General features: G+C 42.3%; 1 protein-coding gene across 2 annotated transcripts; it reads left to right on the forward strand.

Annotated features, from left to right (window-relative positions):
• The first annotated feature begins 2916 nt into the window (after positions 1-2916).
• wipi2 (WD repeat domain, phosphoinositide interacting 2) lies at positions 2917-11671 on the forward strand. Of its 2 annotated transcripts, none has more exons than XM_086170321.1 (12): positions 2917-3151; positions 3930-4012; positions 4721-4890; positions 5050-5146; positions 5504-5601; positions 7053-7145; positions 7255-7325; positions 7729-7836; positions 7975-8139; positions 8222-8329; positions 8979-9076; positions 10289-11671. In XM_086170321.1, the coding sequence occupies exons 1-12, from the start codon at positions 3078-3080 to the stop codon at positions 10399-10401; spliced, it is 1278 nt and encodes a 425-aa protein (XP_086026447.1). In that variant the 5' UTR covers positions 2917-3077; the 3' UTR covers positions 10402-11671. The 2 variants fall into 2 exon arrangements, with proteins under 2 accessions (XP_086026447.1, XP_086026446.1); XM_086170320.1 differs by having other exon boundaries at positions 2918-3151; positions 7729-7842.
• The last annotated feature ends 156 nt before the right edge of the window (positions 11672-11827 follow it).

An 11827-nucleotide genomic window follows, 5' to 3' on the forward strand; every position in this document is an offset into this window, starting at 1 on the left:
TAATGATAATAATAATAATAATAATAATAATAATAATGTCATTGTTCTTGTTATCATCATCGTTATTACCTTAGTAGGGCTAGCAGTAGTAGTAACATTATTATAATGATGATTATTTAATTCTAGTAGTTGCAACCTTTTTACTAGCAGCAGTTTTATTGCAAGTACTGTAGTTTAAATTTGAATTAACCAATCTGTCACTGTTCTATCACTCTGACCTGGCTCGTGCTTTTTGTCCTATTTCCTTGTCCCCATATCAGATTTTGGACCCTCTGCACTGCATAACTTTGAATTTGTTGAGCACTACTTGAAATAGATGGAGCAAGTGTACTGAATTTATTGGAGTAGGTGAAATGGTTAAATTCCCTGAATGTAAGATAATAATTTTTAAATGTTTTTGTCGGCTCACCAAAAGACTTAATGCTTTATATCTGATCCATTCCTGCTTAGCTAAACCACACACACACAAACACACACACACACACACACACACACACACACACACACACACACACACATACACACATAATGGAAAATTGAATATTATCCAACAATAAGCGAGGCCAACAGAAGAAGGCTTTTGTGGGAGTTTGCTGCAGATGCATTATGCAAACAAACATCCAACACAGGTCACACAAAAGGTGTTACACATTTACTTCTGCCTGTGTCAGGGGATAAAATTTAACTTCGCGGTGACGGTGACCAGACTCGCATATTTGTACAAGGGAAATAAAAACAACACCGCGGTGACTACAATCCTGCATGTCTTCATGGTTTGTTCAGGAACCAGAATGTTCCAGAATGTCATAAATGTGTGTAGCTCAAGTTACGACTCTATCAGCAATTAAAGACGTCAGAACATGTCAGTCGGATAATTACTATTGAAGACAGTAAAAAATCTTCTAAGAACACTCTGCAGAAAGTTAACATTACCCTGTCCCTTTTCAGGTCATTTAATTCATACAGCAACTATAATACATTGCTGCCACATTAAAAGAAAATTCCATTATGTAGTATCCAGTTGTAAATGTGTGTTTTTAACGGTCAGCTGGCAGCAACCTACCACAATATGGGGGTTTTATTCTTTCATCAGAATAAAACCCCCGTTGTTGCTGGATGTGCAGCTTCACTCTCTGTTCCATTATCGTGTTTATTTGGGAACGATGACTTGTTTAACCAACAGCGGGTGTATGCAGTGCAATGACAAAGAGGCGTACCGCAGCAAACTGGACCAAAGGACACAACTGAGAGAGAATCACAACCAACTGGGTGCACAAAAGGCCACTCTGACGAACACAATATTTGCATAGCTAATAGATGGGTTTCCCCCAAAGGTACTTGGCATTCTTGGATTTGATGAGAAATAGATAATTATTATTCGATTTGGTGTTTATGGTGCCTCGCAGGGAAAATATGAAAAGATCAGTATAATATGAGAAGTCTGGCATTCCAAGCTTTTCTTGTAATGATGACAAAACATGTCCCACCATGAACCAAACCGTTACCTATCATGACAGTAATCACGTCTCTTATTGGAAATATAAAATGGCTGCGATGAAGTGAAATGTGTACATGAAAATATGTTGTTACGACCAAAAATTTGAATCACCTAAAAGACGTTATGTTATGTTTTACGATATAAAGAATATCTTACAATGAAAAAGAATATATAGATGTAGTTCCTGGTGTGTCCATGTACATGTGGAATGCATAGAAATGTGGGCAAAAAAAGATTTGCAACACATTGATGGGCCTAAACCATGAAACAAATATATCTCTCATGCTGCATTTAAGCAAGAATTCCTTCTCTTTGGCACTTCTTTTTGACCAACTGCATGCTTTTTGTCTCAGGGTGTTTAATAATGTGAGAGCAGGCAGGCTTTTGAAAATGAAAGTACGTTTCATATCACATGTTTGATAAATAATATACAACGAAATACATGGAATTATTGTATATAAATGAATGGGACCATCCACTATTAGGTGACTTGTTTACTGAGGTAGTTCCAAACAGACCAGTGTATGTGGGCTTGTATCGTGTTGAATAAAGTTATTTAATTATATGCATTCATTCAGTAATTTTGTTTCCAATGTTGCAAAACTGTCAAACTAACAGAAAATGTAAAATGCGCTCCCTAAATCATGCTGTCACTCTGTAATGTTAATCATTTAACAGCCAAGCAGCATGTAAAATAAGCTCCTAGAATAAACTGACCGATCTGTAAAGAACAATTACCGTATACATAAGGGAGCAACTGAAAACTGATCTGACTCAGTGACACTTGAATAAATAAATAAAGTTCCAGACCCCTGTTGCTCTAAACTGAGGCTCATAAGATAGTTCTTCTTCAGCTTGAGTCCTGTTTTAAAGTGACCTCCTACTGTGCTTTTATTTTGCTATGTTGAGCTGAAGCGTTTGTCAGTGTGACCAGGACAGTGTAGGTTGGGTGAAGTTGACTTTTACCAGCTCCTGGTGCGTAGGATGACCTGTAGCCACTGGCGCCTAATGTTATTTATCATCCAGTAGTTGTTTATAATATAATCAAGAGACTGCTATTGTGTATGTGTCACTTTCAAGGAGATTAAATCTGACTCGTGGAAATAAGAAAAGGCGTGTTGTGATGGTCTCAGGGGAGCTGGCATGAATAGTAATTGTTCCAATCATTTTGGGTGACATTCCCCCATATGGCCTGTTGGGGGCGCTAAAGTACCAAGGCAACTGTGCACAGCACGGTCTCCTTCCGGCAGTGCCACGCCGTCTCACATTAACTCACCAGGAAAAGATATAAAATTCGTGCGGTTGCATATCCTTATTGATGATATCGATGATAATAATAGTCACGGGAAATGTTCACAGAATAACTGTGTCCTGTCTCTTTAACTGCGCAACATGCGCAGTGCAAAGCGCATGCGCGGACAAGTGAACAGACAGTCCCAATGAAAAACAACAACAATCACTACAGCAGCGCTGGAATACGCAATGTATACGTGAAGATACCGCTGGCCTCACTAAAGTACCACTGTCAGCCCTCGCATTTGTTTCCTCAGGAGCCGTATAAGTCGATGGTGCTGAACCCATGAACTTGGCCAGTCAAAGCGGGGATGCTGGCGGTAGCCAGCTCCTCTTCGCCAACTTTAACCAGGACAACACGTAAGGCAGGGCCGGGGAGTGTTGGGGTCTTTGCTGTCAAGCTAGCTGGCCTTAGCCTGCGCAGTGTGGGCTCGTCTGAGCCTCTTAGTTGGTGACACGATTCCAACTGAATAAAACCGAGAGCAGTAATTCTCAATACAATTTATGCCAAATAAACATTCATTGTAACGAGTTGGTCAGAGGGACTTTGCACGTTTTATCCCAATGGCCGCTAGCAGCTAGCTCCCTGGCTAACACGATGATGTGTGATTCCGGGCTAAGTTTAGCTAACAGACACATGTAGTCGCAGGCAGGTGTCATGTAATCTCCAAGGTGTCCGGAGGGAAGATACCCGAGTTGACGACCTCCAGAAAGTTCCAGTTAAACTCCGAAAGATACTATTTCGTATGAGGCCGAGGCGTGGGACACGGTTTTCGAACAGTTAGGTGACAACGTTTTTTAATAAGGAAGCGGTGTCCAATGTATGCTCATATTAATTTATCACTAGTTCCCCCTAACTCCGCTTTTAGCAGTAACTTTTTTAACAGGCGTGCCTGGGCCTTCGGGGTTTCCGGTGTTTTTGCCGGAGTCATCGGGGCCTGGTGCTATTGCAAAACCAACCTGGTCGTGTGACCACCGTGACAGGCTGGCTGAGCCCACACCGGCGTGACATCAACACGCCAGGCTCTCTAATGTCCTATTTGACACGGCCGTGGGGGCTGAACATCACTATGGAAGAGTGCTACTGTTGTCATGTCTTGCTAACGCAACGATCCATCGTCTTCTTATCATTCTCTAGGTCCCTAGCTGTTGGCACCAAATCAGGATACAAGTTTTTCTCCTTGTCCTCTGTTGACAAATTGGAGCAGATATATGAATGTAGTAAGTATTTCCCAATGCTTTCTGTGGACATAACATGTGGTCAGTACATCCTAGATGATAGGTAGGTTGATTCCCCGGGTTTAAAAACAGCCGTTGCCATAAAATTAGCATCACTGTGGTTTTCTTTGTATTTCTATAAAGTTAGTTGGTGTGAGAGAGGAGGATATAGAGAATTGGGTTAGATTGAGAACGTCAATTCGCTGTGGGGGCCCCTGAAGGGAAAAGCCGAAAGGAGAAGAAGAAGTGGTTTTCTTTGTCTTTCAAAGAGTAGTCACACATCCCAGGTTTATATGCAATATAACAAGATACAACCACTGCTGTACATCACATTTAAAATGGTGTTTCAGTACAAGGTTTCCACACTTCTAGCTATTCTAATACTAGAATTTGCATTCTGTATTTATGATACCGCTTTTAATAGCTAGTATGAGGTCACCTTGGCTGATGAATAATTTTTTTATGATCATTATTGCCCCGATCCCATGATTAATTATTCATTGAGCTGTAGTCATTTGCGTAATTATAATTTTAGAGTTGATTTATTCCTCAATGAAACTACTTATTCTGTGAATGTGTGCCATTTCATGAAGTCTACCAGTCAAAATCAAGTTATCCCTTCCTTTTTAAAACATTAAAGCCTGTGTGTGTGTGTATGTGTGTGCGCGCGCTTGCGCTTGCGCACATACTTGTGTGTTTTGTTCCCTGCAGTGGACACAGAGGATGTGTGTATTGTGGAGCGTCTTTTCTCCAGCAGCCTTGTGGCCATTGTAAGCCTGAAGGCACCGAGGAAACTCAAAGTCTGTCATTTCAAGAAGGGAACTGAGATCTGCAATTACTCCTATTCCAACACCATATTGGCTGTCAAACTTAACAGACAGGTAGGAGCCCCGTGGCCACACGAGTTCTGTCCACTCACTGTACTTGTGTCATTCGTGAAACCACAAAAGAGGTGCTGTTGTTGTTTTTATCCTGTGCACGTTTGCACAGGCTTTTAGTTTGTCCTTGTTTGATGGTAGTAATGTTGTTGATTCATGCAGAGGCTGATAGTTTGCCTGGAGGAGTCACTTTACATTCACAACATTCGGGACATGAAAGTGTTGCACACTATCAGAGAAACCCCACCCAACCCCTCAGGTGAGTTTCTGAAGGAACAGAAACTGTTCCTTCCGAGATACTTTTTAACAAGAGATTTGTCAGCTGTCACATAATGCAAATCTCTATTGGGAAATTTTTTCTTTATAACATGTGTAATCATATATGAATAATGCCCTCACTAATGTCCTCACATTAAGTACAAATGTATTTTGTACAGTAGATAACTGCATAAAGCAATTTATTGTTATTACCATTATAGCAGTAGCATGTATTAATTTACATATTGATACAAATGGTAAAGCAGTAATTATCCTTTATTTTGGTATCAGGCACTTTATTTGTTTCATTTCTTTGACTGTCTTTATAAGTAATCCTGTATTTGTGCGCACTCCCCAGGACTGTGTGCCCTTTCCATCAGTAATGACAACTGTTACCTGGCGTATCCTGGCAGTGCCACAATAGGTGAAGTCCAAGTCTTTGACACTGTAAACCTGGTAGGTGACCTGCAACACAAAACAACTTTCTCAAGCTTGGGTTTTGAGGTCAACAATTTCTCATGAATTTTGATTTCATTGCTCGTATTAATTATTTGGAAAGCACGAATCAATCTGTTCATGGGCAGCATGTGATAGATGCTTTACTGGTATCAGGTGAACCAATGACAGAGGGATGGATCGCATTCTGTATCATCATCAGTGACTATCACACACAGGTGTAGTGTGAGAGGGCAGTTTTCCCCATCAGCTGTAAGAGATTATGATACACTAGACGGGGTTTACCAAGAAAAGTTTGAAGACGCAATTCTGGTTCACAAAGAATATTTGAAATGGACAAAATCTGGTTTGAAGAATTAGGCTTGAAGATATACACTTGGAATGAGTGCCTCTCCATCCATCAATCTTCCGCCACATCTCTTAGCACCAATATTTGTATACAACTAAATGTTCGTGGCAGATAAATAATGGGTTCGACACATGCGGTGCTTTTCTGGTCTTAGTTGTCACCTACTTGTTAAACAGCTCTCTCCTCAGGTTTGACTCCATAAGTATTTCCTTTATCAGATCAAGACATCTGCCCCTCCAGTAAGAGCACAACAGTAGTCAGCATATTTTTTGTTCACTTTTCTAAAGGTAATTTCTATAGTTTGCATGCAGGAAACTGGTAACACATTGTATAATCAGAGGAGAGAAAAAAAGAGTTGATGAGAAACCCTGTGAGCAGGATCGATCAGGCCCTTGCACAGTTGGCCCTGCAGCTGTCTTTGCAGCAGAGCAGGAATACAATAAGTGATGCTGATAATTAAACTTCGTTTGAATAATGAATTCTGGATAAGGGATACAACCTTTTGACAGAAATTGGGTTTTAAAAAAAAAGAATGCCATTCACAGCCTGTAGGTGTCGTCAGGCCCGAGGATTTATAAAAGGTGATGAGTTTGGCTAAGATTCAAGTTACTGCAGTCAAGTTAAAAGTGTCATAGCTCACAGCTTAACATTTGAATCTCCCTGCTTGCCATGCCTCTGTTCTTTGAAGAAACTGGATAGGTTTCCCAAGCAGTCCTAAGTATCTCAAGGTCTATTTGACCAGAATTATAGAGGAGGTCACACATGGACAGTGTACACTACTTCCAGCTGTTTAACTTTATATGTTGAGTGCTTGGTCCAGACTTTTTACAGACATCAGTGCAGATGATGTGATGGCTCTGCTTGGTGCAAAGGCCCTGATAATAGGGACACATCCTTCACATTAGATAGGCCTTTGCATGGTTTGGCGCTTGAGCACAGATTATTTATTATTTCATGCTTTTGAAAACTTTTCCAAGTTAATACTTTCATTACATTGACTGATGTTGCATTTGCATCATGATTGGAAAAATAGTTTTAGCGGTGCATATCTTAAACTGTGTGTGTTTGTGTATCTGTCTCTGTGTATCCATGTTTGTATCAGCGAGCAGCGAATATGATTCCAGCTCATGACAGCCCACTAGCAGCTCTTGCTTTTGATGCCAGTGGAACCAAGTTGGCTACTGCCTCGGAGAAGGTAAGAAGAAGGTTACAAGGTTAAATGAGTAATCAATCTACTTTGCTGACACGGCTCCCCCTCCCAGTTTGGTCTCAGTATACATCCATACTTTAATACTTCCTCCCAGGGCACAGTCATTCGTGTCTTCTCAATCCCAGACGGACAGAAGCTCTTTGAGTTTCGACGAGGAGTCAAGAGGTAGATAGATTTTTCATTGATTTCAAAGGCTTTAGGTAAAAGATGATCATTGTCTTCATCAAAAATGTTCTGCATCACAGAGCTTTGGAAATCTACTTTCCCCTGTTAAATAAGATGGAGACGTGTGTCGTCCTCATTCATAGACGTTGAGAGTCGCTGATGAACATCAATGATGCAGTAAAATAACGCAACTTTGTTGATACAGATATCACGAAAACACAGAAACAGCAGTGGAAATGCCAGAGTGATAAGTAGGACGGAGGAAACTTGGGGGTAGGGGGTTATTTTTAGACAAATGAGCAAGGAAGAAGTTGAATGTGTGGCAGGAAAATATTCATGTGTTAATCTTGCATCATACATTTGCATCAGCTGATTTCCTACATGTGTCTTGTCATCGTCACAGATGTGTGAGCATCTGTTCCTTGGCGTTCAGTATGGAAGGTCTGTACCTGTCGGCCTCCAGCAACACAGAGACGGTCCATATCTTCAAATTAGAAACACAGAAGGAGAAGTATGTGTATGTACATTTATGTCTGTCCTAATATCTCAGTGTAAGGGTGTCGTCAGGTACCTGGCCTAGAAAAAACTACAGGCTTTTACCTCTCCTATATATTTAAACATCTCACATTGCCTGCTCTGTGCTTTTTAGGCCTGCAGAGGAGCCCACCACATGGGGAGGATACCTGGGCAAGGTCCTCATGGCGTCTACCACCTACCTGCCCTCCCAAGTCACAGAAATGTTTACTCAGGGGCGAGCCTTCGCCACCGTGCGTCTGCCTTTCTGTGGACACAAGAACATCTGTGCTTTAGCTGTGTGAGTTGACACGCCAACCAAGCCATGGTCAGCCTCTTATTTCTACTTGTTTTCCATGATTGTGTCTGTCTCTTCTGATTAGAATCCAGAAGATTCCCCGGTTGTTGGTTGCAGCAGCGGACGGCTACCTATATCTCTATAACCTGGACCCACAGGAGGGAGGGGAATGCACTCTTATGAAGCAACACAGGTAACAGACACGCTCTCACACTTGTGGGATCACTTTACTGAAACCGACCAAACCGTGAAAGTAAAGCATCATTGAGTGACAGCACATCAGTCGACTGCATGCACGTCCAGATAAAGCCAGAGATCCTCCCTCTGTATTGGCTGTAGAAAATAAGCCAACTGCCAGTCTGCTTCCTGTTTACACTTTGTTGACACATGCTCACAAGTTTTAGAGTGTTTTCCGTGTTTCAAGTTAAGTAAATGAATTTAAAATTCGTCTACAATTCTTAAAGCTGACTCTCCTGACAGTTTGGAAGGACTTCACATAAGAGGGACAGCCGTTAATAGAAGAATATTCCTGGCACTTCTTCTGAATTGCAATCCAGAATAGCAGTGACTGCACTTGCTTCTTTCGCAGTCACTACCATAGTTCAGGTTACTTTCGCAGGTGGTTGATAGGCTAAAAATGTTGGCTCAGGCGCAAACATTTAAAGTGAAGCCGGGCAACATGGATTCTCACACAATCTTGTGGTCTCGTGAATTCAACTGCCTGGATTAAGAGACTATCAGATTTCCATGATTCGTCGTGTGGATGTTGCCTATTCAGCCAGTATTCTACCTGCTGCTGTTTCACATCTATCTCACTGAATGTCTGTCACTGCTTTCTCCAGGTTAGACGGCAGCGCTGAGCCCCCCAATGAGATCCTAGAGCAGGGCTCCCATGATCGCCCTCTTGTAGCGCAAACCTTCAACTCCGCCGGAACTAAAGGTTCGTCTCACAAATATATCATTTGTAATACGAGTAACATCATATTCCTGAAAGCATTTATATCACTATGTAACCTCTGGTGGTTGAAGTGTCGAAATGTTATTCGTTTTTGAAATTTTAGATCCTCACACATTTACCACCTTAATATTTATTCATGAATGGCAATCAAGCCTACCATCATATCGTATTCATTTTTTTTCTCTCTTTCAACACAGTGTTCAATACCTTTTGGTGTCTTTTCTGTTACATAAACTGTGAGCTATGGAGAGTTAGACCGACTGATTTGTAGAATAACAGCTTGGAAAGACAATTGAAATAGAACATGTGCTATGTGAGTGACTCATCCATTGACTCCATAGTAGCTACTGTCAATGGAGAGAGATTTGGTGGATTTGTACTTGGTTGAGAAACTCCCTGGGGTTTTTCCCAACAACGGAGTAGCCAGCCAGGGCTTTATATGACATCCTTAGCAGAAACCAAACTCCAGCAGCAAATCCAACAGAGGTACACCACTGCTCATTGCTCCACTTGAACTCTCATTGCAAAGCAGGTCTGAGCCACTGACTCCAAATGGAGCGTGTCACAACACAACGCTAAAGCTAATCACGCTACTGGCATTGAGGCTAACTGAAGCCCATGAATAAGCCCCCAGACCACCGCTGGGCTGCGGATCAAACATGCGGTCAGCCACCAAACACAGGAAACACAGCTCTGCAGTCCCACTGTTCAAATTTAGTCAGACAAAACAGGAAAGAAGAAGCGATTACAGCTGTTGTTTCTTTGTGTGTGTTAAATAGAGGTGGCAAGGCTGATGTAGTTTTATGATTTTATGGGATGATTTTTTAGCCTGAAAGTTGTGGCTACTCTTTGAATGGCATGATTGAATATTTCAAGAACACATTGGCAACTGATTTAAATCTTGTCGCTCTGTTGAATAATAAAAAAAAAAAAGATTTCAGATGACAGAATAGTATGAGTTGTGAGCTGAGAAGAACATGCAGCTGGTGTACCGGAACGGTCCATGTTGTTTTGACACAGAACATTTTAGTCACTGAAGTTGTATCAATGGAAAAACTGAAAAGGATTCTTCAAATGGTCACATTAGGAAGTTCAACTTTGCAACTAACTTCAAGGCGGAAGAAATGTAAACTTCGAGCTCGTCTGAGGGAAAAATGTGACAAAGATTCCTCTGTCTTTCGACATGTGTCCCAGGTTACTGCGAGGAGCAGGGTGCGGTGGGAGGGGTGGGGCTAGAAGACGACCTCAGTGACTTGCGCCTCGAAGAGGAGAACGAGCAGCCGCCACTCATCCTTGAAACTGACTGACTGAACAGGAGGCAGTAGCCACCAATCAGAGGGCTCCTCTGGTGCTGCTATGAACAAGTGACACGAGGGGGGGGGGCGGTGGGGAGGGGGAGGGGCGGCGCTGAAAGCGTTCTGGAGCCTGTCTTTTTTTAGTACCTGTGCATTTGTCTCTGTCCATACATGTCTCATTGTTTCTTCCTCCCTCCCTCCGTGACCCTTCCCACCCCAACCCCTCAGTTTTGCCTGCGCAGGCCGAACTGAAGCTTTGCATGTACATGTGCCAACTGCTTTAAGAAACATGCTCCAATGTGAAGATGAGTGTCTGCGAGGGTGATCAAAGAAAATGTAGCTGTGTCCACTACAGGCAAATGCACACACACACACACACACACACACACACAAACTCTCATGCTAACACTGTGCAAAAGGAACTTGACCAGGATTGTGTAAGTGCCTCTCTGCTTGGGACGTCCTTATTTTTTCCTTTTTTTTTTTTTTTTAAATTGGCTCAATAAAATCAACTCTCAGTTGTCAGATCTTCACAGAAGGTGTGTAAACTCTCTTTCCCCACCATCACATCGCACGTGCAGGCCGGCGCTCTCCGGAGAGAGGAGTACACATCAGGGAAACCTTTTTTTTGCGTACAAATGTGTGCGTGTGTGGTGTGCCTGCATGAGCGTGCGTGTCTGCAGCTGTCCGGGGCATGTACATTCGCAAAACATGGAGTAATTATCCTAACCTTCTTGACCTCGAGGCTCCAAGCTTGACGAACCTCTGTGCTCCCCCCCCCTCCCCTCCTCAGGCCTGCAGTCGTTGCTTTTAAGCCTGACATTCTCGACCTTTTTTTTTTTTTAACTCCATAAACAATCATAACTACTGGTGTGTCGTCTGTAAGAGACAGTGCATGGTGTTTTTCTCACGTGGTACTGTGTCCAAATTTTCAGGATGGGAGTGATCGGGTAGTCGAGTGAGGCGGCGGGCTCCTCCTAAATCCATCACGTTCTCCCTTTGTGTTCTAAATACGGTAACAAGATCACGCTGCTGCGTACCATCAGGTTAGCGATGAGGCTTCTCAGCTCGCCGGGACAGCGAGCGTTTTACTCAGACTGGCCTGGAGCTCGTCCACTGGTCCAGGAACGCTTTATGGTCTCCTAAATCTCTGCTTGGTTTATGAAACCACCAATAGAAGGGTAAGGCATGGGATTTCAGGAGTGTCATCTATTTTCTAATGATTTTGTATTCAATGTGAAACAGTCATCTGACATTAAAATGAAAATAATGTCCATGTTAATGTCTGAGGCAGATGTTTGTTCTTGTGGCTATGGCTTCATCTGGTACAAATCAAAATATGCAGACATGCATTTCAGATAGAAGCTCCTTTCAGAAATATTTGTCTTTTTTCTGAGCAATATTAAAGTCCTCAGTCAGTCAACCACATTGAAAATGG

The sequence above is a fragment of the Fistularia commersonii genome, chromosome 23 (assembly GCF_037954325.1).
Source record: "Fistularia commersonii isolate RoL2024-O1a breed Wild chromosome 23, RoL_Fcom_v1.0, whole genome shotgun sequence".
Taxonomy (NCBI): Eukaryota; Metazoa; Chordata; class Actinopteri; order Syngnathiformes; family Fistulariidae; genus Fistularia; species Fistularia commersonii.

Coding starts and splice junctions, on each gene's coding strand:
- wipi2 (XM_086170320.1), top strand. CDS start 3,078: ATGAACTTGGCCAGTCAAAGCGGGGATGCTGGCGGTAGCCAGCTCCTC. Junction 4,891..5,049: donor CTGTCAAACTTAACAGACAG/GTAGGAGCCCCG, acceptor TGATTCATGCAG/AGGCTGATAGTTTGCCTGGA. Junction 8,330..8,978: donor ACTCTTATGAAGCAACACAG/GTAACAGACACG, acceptor TGCTTTCTCCAG/GTTAGACGGCAGCGCTGAGC.